This window comes from Gouania willdenowi, chromosome 21 (assembly GCF_900634775.1).
Source record: "Gouania willdenowi chromosome 21, fGouWil2.1, whole genome shotgun sequence".
Classification (NCBI taxonomy): domain Eukaryota; kingdom Metazoa; phylum Chordata; class Actinopteri; order Blenniiformes; family Gobiesocidae; genus Gouania; species Gouania willdenowi.
Genome location: NC_041064.1, coordinates 25,785,615 through 25,805,211, shown reverse-complemented (window position 1 = coordinate 25,805,211; position 19,597 = coordinate 25,785,615). Strand labels below are relative to the sequence as shown.

The 19,597-nt window shown below is 40.8% G+C and overlaps 1 protein-coding gene across 9 annotated transcripts in view; it reads right to left on the bottom strand.

Moving 5' to 3' along the window:
- Window positions 1–166: 166 nt before the first annotated feature.
- LOC114455648 (mitogen-activated protein kinase kinase kinase kinase 4-like) overlaps window positions 167–19,597 on the bottom strand; it is a 104,290-nt gene continuing 84,859 nt past the window's right edge. For 8 of the 9 annotated variants that reach the window (XM_028437016.1, XM_028437021.1, XM_028437017.1 and 5 more), the window contains 11 exons: window positions 18,018–18,135; window positions 16,397–16,747; window positions 12,708–12,822; window positions 10,233–10,400; window positions 9,980–10,123; window positions 6,473–6,607; window positions 5,607–5,707; window positions 5,364–5,513; window positions 5,037–5,196; window positions 4,686–4,825; window positions 167–2,885 (listed from right to left, as the gene is read on the bottom strand). In XM_028437016.1, the coding sequence (XP_028292817.1) occupies window positions 2,802–2,885; window positions 4,686–4,825; window positions 5,037–5,196; window positions 5,364–5,513; window positions 5,607–5,707; window positions 6,473–6,607; window positions 9,980–10,123; window positions 10,233–10,400; window positions 12,708–12,822; window positions 16,397–16,747; window positions 18,018–18,135 (1,666 nt within the window). In that variant the 3' untranslated portion in view covers window positions 167–2,801. The remainder of the gene's footprint in view (window positions 2,886–4,685; window positions 4,826–5,036; window positions 5,197–5,363; window positions 5,514–5,606; window positions 5,708–6,472; window positions 6,608–9,979; window positions 10,124–10,232; window positions 10,401–12,707; window positions 12,823–16,396; window positions 16,748–18,017; window positions 18,136–19,597) is intronic. The other variant, XM_028437020.1, reaches the window with a different exon arrangement.

Sequence of the window (19,597 nt, the reverse complement as noted above, 5' to 3'; positions counted from 1 at the left end):
GATTCTTCTTCGACTTGTTTCTGACTCATTTCTGAACTTCATGGACGAGACCATGTACAGTTTTGCTCAGTTTGTGTTAACATGATCCAAAAGTTAATTAAAATTTGCATGCATATCTACATGATAAGCACATCACAAGCTGAAGAAGTCTTTAAAATTGTCTTTATTCAAAGAAGAAAAAAAAACCTTCAGGAAAATACACAACTTCCTGTCATACACAGAAAGAACATAAGTTAAAGTAGCATGGCAGAAAGAGCAGAGGAAGGAGAACACGTCACTGCAGCGTTTCCATGATGAAGCAGCATTACGTGTATTACCTGAAATGAACACCTGTGTTTCCTATTGTTTGCAGAGTAGCTTAGTAAGAAGCTGAGATGGCAAATACAAATGTAAAACAAGCAGATAAAACCTCGGCTCACAAAGCAGAAACAAAGAAGATGCATATGCACGGAACAGAAAGAGCGTGATGCACATTAGTGGAACAAAACATCGCAGCTGTAAACATTTCGCCACCTAAGGTGTGTAATCATAGCAAACCAACGCAGCCGCATATTCACGTGTACATAGACTCACAGAAACAATAGAAACTATTGTTAATCTTCTTGACTAGGTCTAAAACTGAGGAATACACAATGTTTCAAGTGATTTAGTTAAAGAGGGTTTCCACATAGTAGTTTGTAATTACAGGTTTACGCTCGCCGTGCTTCTTGGCACTTTGTAAAAAGCGGCTGCGTCGTTTGCTTGCTCTTCTCATTTTTCCGTCCTTCGCGTAGGAAATCCAAAATCACTGCTTGTCATCAAGACTTTAATGCAGTTAGAGACACACACTGAGGATTCCTGCACACAGAGCTCAGACCACGAGGAGACTTGACAATAAGCTAATCACACATCACAGCACTGCTCAGTGATTCATTTGTGACCCCATGGATGTGGACACAGAGTACACACCCCAGGGTCCTTTGGCCCCATTTCAGAAGATCACAACAGAAAAATCCAGCTGCGTGTTTGACCTGAAGGAGAATCCATCCAGCAGGCCGTGGCTCAGTCTTTCACGTGTACCACTTAAATAACAGCCGGAGCAGGAAAAAGGAAAAGAGGGCTCAAAACAGGTCAAATATCTCCTCATATCCTCCAAGAAAGAAAAAGAAGACCTTCAGGGGAAAAACTTGCCAGTTTTCGAGACACTTCATCACAGTAACACTGAACTCCAGAGTCTGTAGCTTGAACTTAAACCGTTTGCGTCCCATATTGGTGAGATAACATGCCTGGATCCTGGTAAACGTTTCTCAGCTCAGACACTTGTTTTTTATCCTTTCATTTCACAGCTGCAGAAAAATGACTGAAAATATCTACACCTGACGTAGAGTTTGCAGCTTTCAAATCCAACAACTACGATTGATCACTTGTGAACATACAAAAAAACATCACCTCATGCTTCGGACCACCACACAGTAAACAGTCTGTCTACATTCTCCACACTAAGCGTGTTTGCGTTTCATACAGATGATACAAACTGAAGGTGAAGATAACAGAAATAACAAACGTGGAAGATGTAAAGTTAAAACCAACCTGCTGATCATGCCTTTTCCTCTCTGACACATACATACTACATGTTCTCTACTTTACCTCTCCTTTCTCTGCAAACATCTATTCACAACACTTCAAGATTCTCAGGTTCAGCTTGTCGGTTCTGTCATGTTTGATCCATTTGGTGGGACAAACATGACAAATGACACTCTGTGGAAGCTTTGATGAACTTTATTGGAAATATACTTCTCTGTTTTTTTTAATTTTAGCCCCACATTATTTATCTTCTTAGACAAACACGCTGTACACCTCTGTGGTTTAACTGTCATCTGTGGGTGGATGTGCAGACATAAATAAAATAAAAAACCATAAAAAATGTTAAACTCCACATAGCTACATTTATCTTTAAAGAATATTAATAGATATAACGGTAATGATTTAAAAATACTATTCTGAAGTCCATCCGCTTCCTCCTCTTTTGTCCACAGCACGACGCGTCATCCAACACACACACACACACCACACCCAACACACACACACACACACACACACACACACACCACACACACACACACACACACTAATTGAGTCCTATCAACCAGCCTGTTAACACAAGGTCTGTCTATCACTTCTGAAGTTACAGCTCTTTTCCTCATCCAGCTTTTACATTTCAGCCTCAGCAGACGCTCCCTTTGCCAGCACGTCAGCAGCTTTTGGAGCAAACAGAAGAACCTTAGCACACACCACTGCAGTAATAGTACGACACACTCTCAACCCAGCAGCCCATCACTCATTGGAATAGCCAGAGGGTGGGCGTGCTGAACAGAAACTCCCATTAAAGAAGCTGGCCTGCAGAAGGTAGTAGTAGTAGTAATGGTAGCAATTGCTGTATTGATAGTTTACAACCGTCCAGCTAACTGACCAGAAGATGTAGAGGTACAACATCCACTCTATCACAACAAACAAGAGCACCAAGAGAACAAAGAGGGGAACAACAAGCTGTTTGCCTCCTTTTGTTGAATTCCCAATTCATTAACTTCATTTCAAAGATTGACCCCTGATTTCATTTTCTGTCGCCGGCAACTCAGCCGAAGTTCCAGAGCCGATCCCTGGAGGCAGCGCAATGAAGGCAGCGCATTTGTTCTCTTCTGGTTGTCCAAGGGCTGACAGAGACGTCAACAGTGGGTTCTGAGATCCAGTGTTATCGAGGGAGGAGACGATGTGGAGGAGGAGGAGGAGGAAGGAACAGACAGAGAGGAGCAGTGTGTGGACCTCTACCAGCTCAGCAGGTTGCTTCGGCCCAGAGTCATGAAGTAAACCTGGCTTGAGCCTCCGGAACGAACGGAGGCAAAAAATACCTGGGGAGGGCACACAAACATGTTCGGCATTAGGATTCCACTATGAGTGTTGTTTCTGTCTGACAGAATACACATCAAATATATTCAGAAAGACTTGTGGAGTTCTCCAAGGCCCCATTCTCGGACCACCATCTTCTCCATATTTAAATGCTTCCTCATCACTCAAATCAAGGCTAACAGTAAGATATGTTATCAACATATGGCACAAACTAGCACTGCAAGGGATAAAATGAGCACGACAGCTGGTTCTACGATCTCAGTGCTTTGGCAGATCGTCGTCACATTCTAATCCTTCACGATCTAAAGGTGTGTTCACACCAAACGCAACTTCAGCAACTCTGGTGACTAGATTACATTCAAAATCAATGTAAATGATGCAACTTCAAGCGACTTCCCTTCAAGTGACGTGACTCACGCAATTCCAGCGACTCGATCGTGCAATTTGATTGACTGGAAGTTGCTCAAAGTTGAAAATTTTTAACTTTTCAAGTGACTTTGAGTGACGCTGTGTTGCAACATCCAATCGACAATTACTTTCTCCCCAGGTCACTCCCCCAGTCATCACATCACTGGGGTAGATGAAGCGATGAAGTGAGCAAAAAGCACGACTATGGTCAAGCAACTCATCACGGGCAATTTTAGCAACTATACTGTAGTCGCTGAAGTCGCGTTCGTTGTGAACTTTACACCGATCTGATCAGCTATATTGTATCAACCGATATTTTGCATTTTATGCAATTAATATGATCGGCTGTAATGTCTTAATTCGCAGATCCAATCAATGACGTCATTGACGTGATGAAACTTTCTGTAGATGCTCCCATTGTATTGTTTTATCCGTCTCACTTACACTGAAGAGTTGTTTGCTTTACGTGACACGGCTCTAAAGTATTTCACTCGCATGTTGTGCACAAAGGTGAAAACCTATCGTTATTGGCAAAAATAACCCCAGCTACTGGCTCTGAAAGCGGAGGGGGCAAGCGTTTCTGTTAGTGTGGTGTGTTGGTATGTACAGTATATTGTGTGTGTGTGTGTTAAAAGAGAGAGTCCTAGAGCGAAGAGGGGCGGTGGTTGGACACAGAAGCGTGGTTTTGGCAATGCCACAGTCGGAAATAGCAGTTGCTCCTAATGCCAGTGCCTGACAAACTTCAAGTGTGGTCTGCCTCCGCAGCTTAACATCTAACGCTCTTATAGTTGACACAGCTCGCTGTTTACGGGACAAAATTAAATGGTTTAGCTCACATTTACACCTGCAAGTGCTCGGTCTGCATCGCATTTTTAAAAGCGGAGCCTTGACGCTCTTGTGGAAGTATCACTCCCTCACACTCAAAGGCTGCGTTTAGGTCCCGAACATGGTTACCGTTTGATTTTCGTGAATCTGTATCCCGTAGTACCAAAGGAATTTGGTCGTTACCTAAAAAAACAACCGAACTTCATATGATCGGATCGGTGATCATTTTTTTAAAACTCACTGATCAGTGATTGGCCCAAAAATCCTGAAAGCTTAGTTATAACGCACGCCCTTAATGACAACCATTTTAACAATTAAAGTGTTGGGTTTTGTAATGTTAATCAATAGCTTCTAATGTACAAACCTGTCAGTGCAAATGGACAGCAGAAACATTACAGTGGATACAATTGTAAATTGGGTGTTGAAGCAGTTTCTGAGAGACACATGCCTAACTATATTGAGCCTGGAGGACTCTCACTAAATGTCTATGAGATGTTTTCATTGATCTTTATTTACATTTATAAATATAAATACAGAAGTATCAGGTGGCAGGTAAAAGGAGTTTTCACCTTGTCGTTTCGTTCGCAGAGAAACTTGAGTCTCTGGGCTCGTTTGTGCATGAAAACACCATCCAGATGTCCCGTCTCCACAGAGCGGATCTCGATGGCCTTCTCTCCCCATCCCATGATCTGGTTGGAGCGAATGTAGGCTGTATAGACAAACATGGATTATTACACTGTGTGCACAGTACTGTGGGACTGCATGGATTTAATCCAGTGAGGATCTTCTATCGGTGAGACTTAGAAGTTGTGCTACCGTACATTACAAACGTCTCATAAAATTAACTTGATGAATATCAAATATTTTAAATGACATTGAGTGAAAGTCATAAGTGAGGAGCTTTGCTGTTACTAACTCACCCACTGAGGTGGGCATCTCCCCCCACTGAAGCACCACATCCTTGGTGATGCGCCCGTAGGTATTGACGTACACACCCTCGTCCTCGTAGCACACCAGCAGCTCAATGCCATCAGTGTTGGGGAGGATGATAATGGCATGAGATTGAATACTGGTCTGGATCTGAAAAAAAGTGACACCCAAGGTGTTTGATGAGCTGCTGAGTACCATTGATCATTTGTCTCTAATCGACTAATCTATCAAACCATCCATACTTTCACTGGAAATCATCACACATAAAGCCATCATAGAAACAACTTGTTACCCAACAAATGATGCTGCGTTCTTACGTGTGTAGGCAGATAGATGTCATAAACTGCTCCAGAGTCGACATCCACAGCGTGAAATCCTGAGTATGAGCCGTAGATGACCTTTAACCTTTGCCCTTCTTCTACGGTTAAATCGACCAGTAGAGGTTTATGCACCAGGTCACCAAAGGACTGAAAAAACAGGGAAATTGATGTGTTTCACCTTTTGAATTTGGCAGCAAGCGTAATTAAAGACAGCTTTTCAAAAAAAGATCATGTTTTCACCTTGAAGGCCATGAACTTGTGGTAGGGTTTGGGTGCCCAGGCATAGACCTCCACCGAGTTCTTCAGAGCCAGAACCAAAAACTTGATCCTTTCATATTTCACTGGAAAAAAACCCCACAAACTTTTCAAACCCATGGAGGTGGAAATTTTAGCTACTGTTATTTTTACTGTTCAAACATGGTTTGGTTGACCACTTCATCAACCGGCAGACTAAATAACTGATAAAACATTTGTGATAAAGACAAACTGTGTCTGTTTATTTTATTTCTATCTGGGAATGTAGAGGGGGTAGATTTTAATGAGCTCCATGCATTTTGATAGAAGTTGTTTCCATTTTCTGCCAGGAATCTTTTCCAAACCAAACTGAATCTGTCGGATCAGGGGCCTCATTTATAACCATTGCACATGGAAAATACTTTCCACACAAAGTTTGTGATTTTAAAAAACAAATTTAGCGGGTCCGTTAACTCTGACATTGGCGTACAAACATTTTGAAGATGTGGGAAATGACGGCACTGGTGGTAATGTGGAGAATTAAAGAAAGATTCATCTCACACTGTTTTTACAGCCTTTTTTTCCCCCACTGTCTAACCTTTTGTCAAACTAATCCTTTACTGTGTTAAATCAGTTGAATACAGAGATATTCTCCAGTTTCTCTAAAACAAATTGAATGATTTTAATGACCATCCTGTCTGAGAGAATGACAGAGTACGAAAAAAAGCAGACGAGATGCAAGAGTTGAGCTGCTGCTCCTCCCCATGATGAGGAGCCAGCTGAGATGCTAAAGTCACTGCTGGGGCAACTAGGATTACAGGAGGTTCATATTTTATGATGCTAACACAGACCCACCTGTAAGTACTACTTACCAACTTTGTAATGGACACAGCCTTCCAAGTCTCCTACAGTAGTCCAGCCTTGCTTCTTCTCCACCTCTGGATCATTGTGCAGGATCTTATTCCTAAGCCAGGACAGGTAGTACACACGAAGTTTGTTCTTTTTACCTGAAATTTGTAGAAAAGAAAGAAAAAAGTGACAAAAGGAGCAACATAACACATTAGCAACAAGTTTAAAAGCAGGTAATCTGCGAAAACACACCAAATAAAAAAGGTTTAATTTGGACCACAGTGTGCTACAATATTTTTTTTAAGTTATATTATATATATTATATTATATTATATAATATTATATTATCAGATCCAGCTGTCCTCTTTTGACACCACACGGTAAGAAAGCTTATAAAACAGAACTGAAAGGGGAAGAAGGCCTCAGAGGCTTTAGCTAAGAAGAGTTTTTTCCTTGTCTGTCTGGAAAACCTGACGTCTAGACGCCTAGACACCGACCTGACCGCCACAATCTGCTACTTCTCACAATTCTGTCCAGTTTCTTGTTCCACAGCCATTTCAGCTGTTACAAAGCCTGTGTTGGTCTTCAGCACACTGATTGTTTTTTTCTGTTTCTGTCACAAGTTTAATATAAAAAGAGACCCACACCCCCTATGGAATACCACAAGGGTTAATTATTCCCCATGCTTTTCCTCTGCATGAACATAAAACACATTGAGTTATGCTTGTCATATAAAACTTAATATACAAGGGCACGTAACCAAATTTGTCATCTTATTAAATATTAATGTATTTGTTGTACATGTGCATTTTCCTACAAAAAGAGATTTCATCATAAAATTATTTATGCTAAAATTATACTTGAATGAACATTAAAATACAATGTTAAAAAAAATAAAAGAATAAATCCAGAACCTTTTTTAATTTGGCATGCTAGGTGCTTTTTTCATAATTGTCCTATACATGTATCTATTAGCAAGATCACAAAAAATTAAACAAATCACTTATAAGTTGGTAAGATTGCTCTGTGCTGCACCACATACAGTGAAAATACCTCTAGGATGCATTTGAGTGGAAATTATTAGTAATAGCAGAAAAAAATCAGAAGTTGGCAAAGGAAACCAGTGTCAGAAAAGGAAATAACCACGAGTGCAACCCTGTGGTATTTGTTTTCATCATCATTCGTTGCCATTACGCGTGCCATTGTTACAACCGAGACAAGCATCACGCGTTCAGGGTGTTACTCAACATCCTCTTGGCCAAAACATCAGTGTGCAACACAGAAAGAAACAGGAAGTGGAAAACCAACATCATTTTTTTTTTAAATATGTGTGCGTGTATCTACGTCTAGGTATGGTCTACTATACAACACACTCGTCTGCTTTCTAAATGTTTAAGGTATTTGCGAAAAGCTGTTTTTACGTTTTTAAAAGTCTTGTACAAAATAAAATACATGACGTTAACATGCATAGAGTAATGTCAGAGTGTGTTTTCGCTGCAGGCAACTATTTTGGCAGATTTTTATAGCTGGGAACAATTGGCAAATAATGTGAGGCATGAGATAATATTCAGTAACACTTCACTTCAAGTTTTATACATAAGGCTGTCATTATTATGACATGACACCTGTCATTAGCATGAATAAGGTGTCATGAAGGCTGTCATTAAGTGTCGTTAGTAACCCTAACCCCTAACCCTTTTTTACCCTATCCCCTAACCATAACCCTACCTAACCCCACTAGATCCCTCCATCCAGGGGCGGGGGGGCTGGGAGGGCAGCACCCCTCTGGCCTGGGACCTCAAGGGGCCCGGATAGGAGGTAGGACTTAAGGGAGCCGAGCCTCTATCACGGCTCAGGGGAGATAGAGAAGGCGGGCCCTCCCATGACTTGTGCCGAGAAGCGCACAGAGTATGGGCAGTCACCCATCATACAGATTTATGGGGTTTATAGGGGTTATATAGACCCACTTTGTGTGGCGTATGCATTCTAAATTAGGTGCATGCGTGAGCAGGCTCAGTGCAAAACAACCAGAGGACTGCTGAGGCGATGGTGCACGGGAGAGGACAGAGCGCTATCTCAGTCTGGATCCAGTAAAAAGTGAACATAAAAAGCTGTAAATGGACTGATATGCAGCGAGGAGGAGACTTAATATAGATATGGAGACTCATCTATTGAAAATGATCAGAATACGTGGAAATACACAGAAACCTTTGTTAACAGGAGTACAGCAGCCCGCCTACCTGCCCGTTCATAACAGTTCTAAGCATCTAGAGACTTAATGCTTTTAGGTTTTCTTTCGTACATACACTGGGTTTTTCTATCAGATAAAACCATTCTGGCCATTGAACATCGGGCCAGAAGTGCACATCTGATTACCATGGGTCCTGTAATCGTTCACCTGTACTTAAAGTGAGTTTCTTTAAATAAGCGGCCGCGTCCTCAGGTGACAAGCTTTTGTACATACCCCAACTATTTACAAGCCTTCAGTAATTGCTATTTTTCAATTTTTCAAGCGTCACATATGGAAACAACATGGTTTCTGCACAGCGTATGCGCGCGCACGTCAGTCACGTGTCCCGCTTATTCTCCAAGTAAAAACTTATCAAAAACCAGTTGAGGTGCACATGAGGCTGAGTGGACTTGCCATGTTGTCCATGGAGAATGAGAGAGCAAAGAAAAACGACATACAGAGCATCGTGGATGAGCTTCAAATAGTGGTGAGTAAGCCTATAGTACTTCATATTGAAATAGTGTTTGTGAACATGTGGGCCGCTGTGCTAGTTTTACTAAACTTTATAGCTACTGATACAGGCTCTGAGTTGAAATGGTTAAAGTGGGAGTCAAAATACAGTGATCTCTATCTGTGGTGCTGAGATGATTTGAATTTGTGTTAGTGACAATCCTGAGCTTTTTGTTGTTCTCTTATTTTGTTATACCTCATGTCCGTTTGATGGACTTCAAAATGACATAGTCACTCTCCATGGTGTCAAAGCTTGTAAGCCCTGCAGTTACGGCCATGTGTATGTTGTAAAATGTTATCATGTGCTTTATTATTTGGGTTTAAAGGGCCCGGTCATTTGCCCTGCCCCCGGCCCGGCTCTGATTTTTTCCGCTATTGTCTCCATCTAACCCAAAAAATGCCAACATAGCTCCAAAAGTTTCATAATTTAGAGAACAACACTTAATGACTGCCTTCATGACACCGTATTCATGCTAATGACAGAGAGTGACCGTGTAATGTCAGCCTTATGGATAAAACTTCAAGTAAAGTGTGACCCAATATTCTATAGATGTGAACGACTCATAAAATATTGTAAGTGAAATGAATGTAGTTTTGTGTAATTTTGTCCAGAAACTGTGATCAGGTCAAGTGTCACAACTGAATCTGTATAACCATTCAATCTATAGTCATTCAATATGACTGCAGGCTCATCTCATGGATCATTTTTTTTTCCTCAACGCAGGGGAAATATTTTTCTAAATAAGGAGAATGTGCGTGCATGTGTGTGTGTGTGCGTGTGTGTGCGTACCTGAAATAGTAACCAGAACATTGAGTCCCTCGAGGACGTCCATCTGCTGGAAGCGCCTTCGGTTGATAAGTGGGTAAACTTTCCCCTGACCACTGCGATCCAACAACATCAGGCCACTCTCTGTCCCCACCAACAGGTTGACTCCTACACACACACACACATTCATTATTCATTTTTCCCACGTACTGTATGTAGAGTAGGGGTTTGAACTTGGTCCTCGAGGCTCACAGTTCTACACATTTGGTTGTCTTACCCCACAGAGCAGCGCACAGGATCTCAGAGTTGAACCTCTTCTTGTATTTGCGGATCTCTGGGGTGTCGCTCTGAGGGCGGGTGTTGACCGGGTTAACGTTGACCACCGAACCTTTCCGCGACGCGTCTGCCCTCAGCGCCTCTGCCAGCCGAGGGTCGTTAGCATAGCCTACAAGGTGAAAGGGAAGGGCTTAGGTAGGATGGTGTAGGGTGAGAAGCGTACCAGGCTAAGTGAGGATCAGTCAAATAAACAGAGAGGGATTCAAGTCTTCTACAGTTGTTCTCAAACGCCTTGTTTCATTTGAAAGCCCAGCTTAAGCCTATATAGTGTACGCCCATTTACGTAGTGGTATGAATAGCTGGGTTTCCATCATAGTTGGGGTCAATTATAATTGCAATCACGTAATTGATAATCAATTACAATTATGGCGTAATTATAATTGCAATTTAAAAATTATGTTGCTGTCAAAATCTTAATTAAATTGTAATTGAAAAAAATTATCAATTATAATTTAACGCAAAACTGGGGAACCATGTAACAGTTTTACGTACAGTTCTACACATGTCATAACAAGCTATCCTACATTTTACTATTTAAAAAAAAATAAATACATTGACACAAAAAAGTCTCAGACTCCAACTCCAAAAATATTAAAACCTATATTTTCATTGATTAGGAAGCCTAATCAGGCAACCAATAGATAGGAAATAAATTAGATGATAGATATTTGTTTTTAGTGTAATTAACAGCTGATAGTACAAGCAAAGCACATGTTCTTAAAATGTTGATTGAGACCCAACAGTGCAAGAGTGCTAAACAGTAAGGCATCCAATTCAGCCATTATTTTGATAAGTTGTTTTATCATAAAGTCAATAACTCCATAGTCCAATTCCAAATGTCTGTGATTAAACGTTTTAGGTCTTTGTGGATTCACTGTAGAGGTAAATAGGAACATGTGAAGCTGTATGACATTTAGACATAATAATTACAAGATTTTGTTATAAAATGAATGGCAATATTATTTGATTGTTGGCAACACCATACAATAAGTGTCTGTTTTGCATTTATCGTCCACTTGATGGTGCAGTAGAGCAAACAAAGCAGTAAGAAGCCTCTGTTCATGTGCAAAGCAGAGGCTGGAAAGCTTCAGTGCAACAAGTAAACATAATTAAAGCTTAGTAGGTTAGTAGGTTGGACGCAGTAAGAACCACCATTCTAGCTGAGAACTTAAAGGGGCATAGGGCAGGATTTATGAAAAAATAAACATTCATTTTAAGTATTTTAATGCTAATGGTTGATGAGTGCTCAAAACAAAGAGAATGAGCCACACACATTTATCCCTATTGCCTTGAACAGGATTGTGTGTGATACATTTTGTACTGCTGTTCTGGGGCCGATTTCCCCGCGCATTTCTGCAGACGTATAAATCATATGATGCTGATGGCTTGGAAAGGCGGCCCAATACCTCGGAAATAAAAAAATGAGAAGAAGACAGCTTGGAGACTGAAGGAAAACCAGCACGGTGGACAAACTATTGTTTGGTTCCACAGATAAATGCAGATGCATGTGCACAGGTCTTGCAGTAAAAAGTCACATGTACGGCGAGCAAATAAATAACCGTGTCACAGTTGGAGTGCGGATTGGGCCGCATTTTCTCATCTGAGTCCGACCCGACAGTGACAACGTCCTTTTTTCTAAAATAAATTACATAGTTTTAGTGGTAAGCACCGATTTTATTAACAAACAACTGTTAATGTCAACATCAGATCAGGGCACGGGTAACAAGAGAAAGTGAAACAAACAAGGGCGCAGTGACTCATCGGACCTATTTACAATACATAATCATGTATCAAAGATAAAGATAATCCATGTTACTGTGCAGAAAAAGGAATTTTTCAACAGTGTATTCCTTTATAAATGTCCCTCCTCTGCTCCATGTCCAGCGGATCCTGCTTTCACCGTTGCGGTTAAAGCTGCAGTCTACAGGGCTATAACAGCTGTGGCTGCTGCAGCAGGAAAGGAAGGACGCTGACACTATGTGATCGAACCTGATCACCAGTTCTAAATATCTGTCCGAACCCGACCCGTTCGATGCCGTTGGGTCCCGTCAGGGTTTGGTCAGGTATCTATCCTCTAGTATGAGCTGTAAACAGTTGATGCGCGCCACTACACCGGCTTGGCTGATGGCTACAGTTACACTAACCACAGTGGTGTCACTATGAAGTCTGATTTCTAGATCGTGTCCTATGCTCCTTTAATGACTGGAGCAGGAGAAAGTTCCAGATTTGATCATTTATAGTAAAACATTTCACTTTCTACTTCATGTATTTAACTGGCAGCTGGTCTGATATAGTGTTGTGACTGGGATTTTTGCTTTAATCCTTTATTGAAGCTGTAGTAACACAATGAATAATTTTTCCTACCAAACTTCCCACCGTCGTTCTCCCTGAGCAGATTGAGTCTCTTAAGTCTTACCGACATTGTTGAGAGCGCTGCCAGTGGATGGAGAGACCTGGAGAAGGCGTGGGTCAATAAACGGAGTGAAGGAGGATGATGACTTGTGTTTCTGCATGTTGTTACTGGACTGGCTCTAAAGGGGGTTGAATAAAGATTTATTCCAAGTGACCAGAAACAAAGTCAGCATTGATTTTTCAGAGAGAAAAACTAAAGTCAGCAATCATTCACAAACACAGACAGAGGTGCAGGAAAACTTTCTCATGCACTGAGGAAAGGTAAATAATATAAAACTGTATGGCGATGAAAAGCACCACAACAAAAGAGAAAGGTATAAAATATAAATCGTGTAAACCACACACAACAAAATGGGGAAAAACATGATCTGTGATGGAACTTGATGGGAAGCATACTTGCCGTGGCGCTGCTAACTGCTCTGTGTGTTTTGAGCTATTGTCTGCAATTGGAAATAAGTAACATCAAGGTAGAAAGTGAGATTTAAGTGTTTGGTGGATGCTTTGAAACCACACCCAGTCACTATAGCAGAGAGATGCTGGAGCGAGTCTTTTACTCATGGGTTTGTTCAAGTTGTGAAACTGAAGTACGTCTACCATGAGTTGGGATGTTACAGTGGATGACAGATACCAGGATGTCCCATCATTGATTCCGGTGTCCGGTTTGTACTGATGTCATTCAACACTTGTGTTTTATTTATCAATGTTGCACGCTCATGGCAGCATTTTGAAAAGGTAAACAAAAGGTTGTCTGCCTGCACTGGTAACTTACTATCAACATTTCCAAAATAACTGAATTTAACATCTCAGTTGCGCGCTGCATTGTGGGATCAGGTGGAAGTTCACGGTAACCAAAATATTTGCAACAAAAATGGCAAACACGAGAGAAATATGAACTATGAAAAATTTAAAGCACTATAGAGTTTAAAAATTAGGTGAATTTTGTCAAAATCGATTGTTTACGAGCTCTGGAAAGCAAAATGATGAACTTCTAGCACTTTGATATACAGTCAGGGAAAAAGTGGCTTGCTAAACATCAACTTCATCTTCTTAACGAATGTGTGGGGAAAAGTGATCCTGGCACAATGTGGACTGGGCACATTAATATTTAGCTTTAGTATAAATTATATGAGAATAAATTCAGGATAAAGACTTAAAATGAAGTTAGCTTTATCTGTTGGTAATACAGGCCTTCACTCCGTTACATTCCATAAGCTTGTACCAATAGAATGGTGAGAGATGGTATGAGCGTGGTGCATCCACAGAAAGGTGCTCCACCATCAGGGGTGCACTGGGACAAACATTCAGCCCAGGCATTTTCTGTCCAGACCAGCCCACTACATAATCAGTGGACACCAGCACAGTGAAGTAGTTATTGTTTCAGTAATGCTCAACATGTGGCTTTTTATGTCTTCATTTTGATTATTATTCCACCAGAAAACTTTAAAATGGGGACACTTTTTTAACCCCTTTTTAACTACTTCCTTTGCCCATTTTGCAACTTCCTTTGTACCATTTTTGCAACTTCCTTTGTACCATTTTTGCCTGACACTTTTTTCAGACTTAAGCTACATTTTGTCAATAAGTATCCCTTTTCTTCTTATTTTTGAAAGTTCTTTTGACACTTGTATCCTATTTTTTTCCTTTCTTTCTTTTTTTTTTGGCCACTTTTCATCCAATTAACGGGCGACCGTGGCTCAAGTGGTAGAGGGTTGTCTTCTGATCGAGAGGTTGGGGGTTCGATCCCAGTACCTGACTATGTGTTGAAGTGTCCATGGGCAAGACACTGAACCCTAAGTTGCTCCCAGTGGTCGACTAGTGTCTTGCATGGCAGTCCTGTCCCACTGGTGTGTGAATGTGAGAGTGATTGGGTGAATGAGCTGATATGTAAAGTGCTTTGAGACTGCTTCAGTGTGGGGATAAAGCACTATATAAATCAAGTCCATTTACCATTTAAGCTAACTTTAGTCCAATAAATACCACTTGTTTCTTTTTTACCCTACAATTTTCACTTTTTATTGGCACATTTTGCCAATTTAAGCTAACCTTTGCCATTACATACCACCTGGTTCTTCTTCATTTGCCCATTTTTGGCCACTCTTGACTGCTTTAGGCCCATTTTAGTCACTTTACACTCTTTTCTTGCCACATTTTTGGCACTTTTGGACCATTTTTGGCCACCTTTTACCATGTCTGCCTCCACTCACTCGTCAAAAACCAGCCCATTTTAGGTCGACGGCCCACCGGGATGAGGTTCGGTTTGCCAGATGGCCAGTCCATTCTCGTCAACCGATATATTAAACAAACATAAACCAAAAGACAACAGAGGGGTATTCCATAAAGGAGGGTTAACAAACTCTGAGTCTATCCATAAACTCTGGGTCAACATACCCCGCGATGGGAAACTCTGGGTATCGGATTCCATTACAGCTGGTATGAAGTGGGTCAATCAACCCTGAGTATGTAAACCTTGGGTTACTGACGTGCACGCGCGCGATAAAAAGCCATCATCAATAGATCGAAGATGAGTCGAGCTGCCATGGCAACCACCCGGAAAATAGTGATTTATTCACCATAATGGGTGAAATAAGCCGGTGCTTGAGGAATATGAGCCTGTTCTAAAGGTGCGTTCAGTCTTCAGTGACTATAGTGGCTTAAATCACCCGTAATTAGTCACACTTTTTGGTCGCTTCATCACTTTATTGCTTCAGTGACGTGACGAGCGGTAAATAATATGAATAAAATGTGTCTGAGGAGGCGTAGCAGCAGCATAGGATGGCAACATAGAGAGCCCTCCCGTTACACTGGATATTAAGACATTAAATGCCGCTCGATATTGCATCATTTATATTGATTTTTAATGTAATATTGTCGCCAGAGTCATCTATACGTCCTAAAAAAAACACTGAAGCGGGACGCGAACCCATGACCTATCGCTTCCAAGAGCAACGTCACAACTCACTGCGCCATCATATTTTCAGTGGATTCATCTAAATTATCATCTCCTCCTTTACTACAGACGTCAGTAGATGTTTTGATGCAGATCAACCTCTCAGTGTGAAACCGTAAAGCAACACAACATTAGTAATGATGTGAACACGTCTGTGGTGTGTGATGTTACTAATGTGTTTCAGAGAAGAGTTAAGGTTCATTAAAGTGTTCAGAAACGGTGTTCAGGTGGGAGGAGCCAGGTAGAAACCCAGGGTTTCTTTGATAAAACCTGCCAGCGACCAGGTTTCGTTCACGGACAATGTTGCCATGGTAACATACTGAGAGAAGAACATACCTCGCGTTTAGGAATGGGACACTCAGAGTTTGAACATAACCCGCTTTATGGAATACCCCTCTGTTCATTTCCAATGATCTAAATCAGAGTCACGGGCATGTTGAAGATTCATTTTTGCTGTGTCTCTTCCTGCTCACTCTGCTCTTGTCTCTGCTGCCCCTGGCTCACTCTCAAATATAAACGCAGCTCTAAATCATTTTTGCATCGACACTTAGTGTTGGCTATAGATTGGTAGAAAGCAGCAACGTTGTCTTGTTGGGCTGTATTTTCAACTTCTTTATCCAACAACACCTCCAGTGGCAAAAATGCAACTTTGTCGCCTAAAGTGCGATGATTAAAACATGACCTGGATCAGTATTGGCTTCCAAATCTCTAAAGCAGGTGTCCATGGTGTGGCTGAGGGGACGTACCTCTGTGAGGATACCCAGCTTGTCCAGCGGACTCAGAGGGGACATAGAGGAGGGACTGGCATGGCTGGAGGAGGAGGAGGAGGGGGACTGGGATGCAGTGGAGGGAGGAGAGGAATGGTGGCTCTGCTGGATCAGGTCAGGGAGGTGGTGGATGCGACCAGCAAAGCCATTCCTGTCCGAGTGCTGTGTGGGATGATGGTGATGGTGGTGGTGATGATGGTGGTGGTTGTGGGGGCTGGGGGTGTGGTGGAGGAGGCCCACGCCTGACGGAGAGCCAGGGCTTGGGGCGAAGCCTGTGAGCAGGCTGGGGTTGTGGGTTTGGCCCGAGCGCTTTCTGTTGTCACCTGCACTCTGGAAGTAGAAAGAGGGGCAGACAGCTGTGGGTCTACACATGTTTCTGATCAGCTCAGGAGGTGGGAAGGTGTGCGCTACAGTGTAGAACAGTCTACTGTGCCTATTCTACAGGCGGGAAGAAAACCCTGTTAGTCAATAACACCACATTTATTTTCTCTCTTTTCTGAGCACTAAAAACACATTTTAAAAAGATTTATCTACTTTAATATTGAAGTATTATCATCGTTGTCAAACTACTGTTTGGTGTCTGAGCTAAAAAAATATATTGAAATAAGAAGAACTGTCTCACTGAAATATTCTGTAACAATACAGCTTGAATAGAAATGTTGAATGTTATGAGTTTAGAATAATAATGTATCTAATCTTTTTCACAATTTAAAGTTTGTCTAGTTTGGTTGTCTCATGGAACTCATTGAGTAAAAGTGACTTTGTCATTTTGTGAAGCCTTTAAATCAGGGGGTATCAAACTCCTTTTAGTTCAGAGGCCAAATACGGACCAGTTTCATCTCAAGTGGGCCCCAGATTATAGGTGGGGAAAAAAGAACAATTTTAACATAATTATGCCCTAATTTTCAATATCAGTTTAATTCACCTAAAAAAATATTTATTTTGTTACCACATTGATGCGTATTTTAGAAGAATTTTGTTAGAAATTGCAAGATTTATCGCAAAATTGAGAGTTCTTTCTACAATTTGCAATTAGAAATGACTGCATTTATGTAATATAAACAAAGGAAAAATGCAAGCCCCTAAAAATATTACAGTGTTTCATTAAATTGGAGAATTTGAGAGATCTACAACTGAATCATTTGGTAATTTACACAACAATTAATGTTACTCTGTCATTTTTACTTTCTGCTGCGGGCCGAATTGGATGCTCTAAAGGACCGAATTTGGGCCCTGGGCTTTGAGTTTGATACATGTGCTTTAAATGAATGCTTATTGTTGTTGATTCGTCACTTTGCATAAACTGTATTGAAGCTTTATTTTGAACTTTGTGAATCCTCAGCCAAAGAGTCTATTCTCTAACGGTACATGAAATATCATAAGTTTGGGTTTTTAAGTGTCATTTTGCTGTTGGCAAAGTAATCATTGTAAAATATGTGTAATGAACACTAAGTCTTTTTTTTTTTTACATAATCCATACGGAACTAAACATGATCAACACAAAACATGAACAAACTGAATGTAAGAACAGTGGGAGAAAACAAAAAGGAATGAGTGAAAGTATGGGGTGAAGGACGCTTCCCTTCTTCACTGACAGTACCTGTCTGACAATCAGCGTGCTGTCTTTGCAGGGGGTCGAACCCGCATCACTTTCACCTTCATCATGAACGATCATGGTTTTCACAGACTCAGTCTCTCCATTGCTCAGCCTGGAAGAACTGCAAGAGAAATAGGACATAATTAGCATAAGTGGCAATGCCTCATGTGAGTTTGATTGTTTCCTATTAAAGACTGTATAAAGCAAATTCAGCCATTTTCTTCTGAACACATTAAATAGATCATAAATGTATTGACTTAAAACATGTAAAAAGCCATTCAAACATTTGTAATCTATTTGTGGAGCTTGGCTTCACAAACTGTGTTTGAAATTTTTGTTTTCAGGATTTAATGGGTGGGTCAGAAATCATGGACATGTTATGTAATGAAGCCATCATTAGCATAAACCCGCCCCTGCTGCTAAAGCACACCAAACTTCTGCAGCCTCCAGTGGGTGTAATTCGGCCCCTAGCCAAAAACAAACCACATATTCAGACTCAGGGGAATAAAAAGTGTCCGCCTGTGCCACATTATCCATGAAATTAGCACTTTTTTTTGCACCACGATTGTGTGTTTTGCCTCTAGCACTTTTGGAAGCACTATCGATGCTGGAGCTGCTTTCACACTGCACTCTCCCATAAACACAGTACACGGAGGCTATGCACTTCCTGTGCATTGGGCGTGGTTCCAGTGCCTCTAACTGACACGCACCCAGCATCTCAGTGCTTGCTTTTTCATGATTTTGGGACCTGATTTTCAAATTTGGCTCATTGGTCAATGACACGTTTCTGTGATGTGACAAACTCAGAGCACAAATGTATTTCTGCTTTACACGGACTTCAAGTATTAAATACAAGCTCTGATGGATGAAGATGTTAGAGATGACACACCATTGTCAGAATATTAAGACCTAATGGTGATGATGAATGTGAAGTGTTTCACAACCTGTGTCAATATGACAAATGTTACCGTAAAAATGACAGGATTTGCATTACATTTGATTATTAATTAAATTACATTTTATCTCTAATTTGACCATTTGGGGTTGCACTGTTTTAGTGACAATTATAACACAAACCAGAGCACTGAACTGAACAGCAGATGGCAGCAAAACACCAATGATACTCCAATACCCAAGCTAAAGTTATGTTAAATAAATGTATAAGGCCCAACAAGAACATGTTACTTAGTAGCTTTGCCTTTAGTTTGTATTGTGTGATGTTCAGTTCAGGATGTAAAAATGTATGTACTGTAAATAAAAAAATGACAATTTATTTTCATATCATGGTAACTGGCAAATGGACTTGATTTATATGTACATTTATATGTACATAAACAGTATATACAATACATATGCTTTTATTACCATCATTTAACATTACTGCACTGTAGTTTATTGTTATTTGTATTGATAGATCAACTGCAAATCGTACATTTCATACTAATCACATTATGTTGTTCAATAAATGTGAACATTCTCAGAATGTGCTTTTAATTTCTTTTTACGAAAAAGAGGGGAAAAATAAAAATTTTAATCATATATGTTATTAAACCAGCACTTTACAGATCCTATCTTTTAAATTT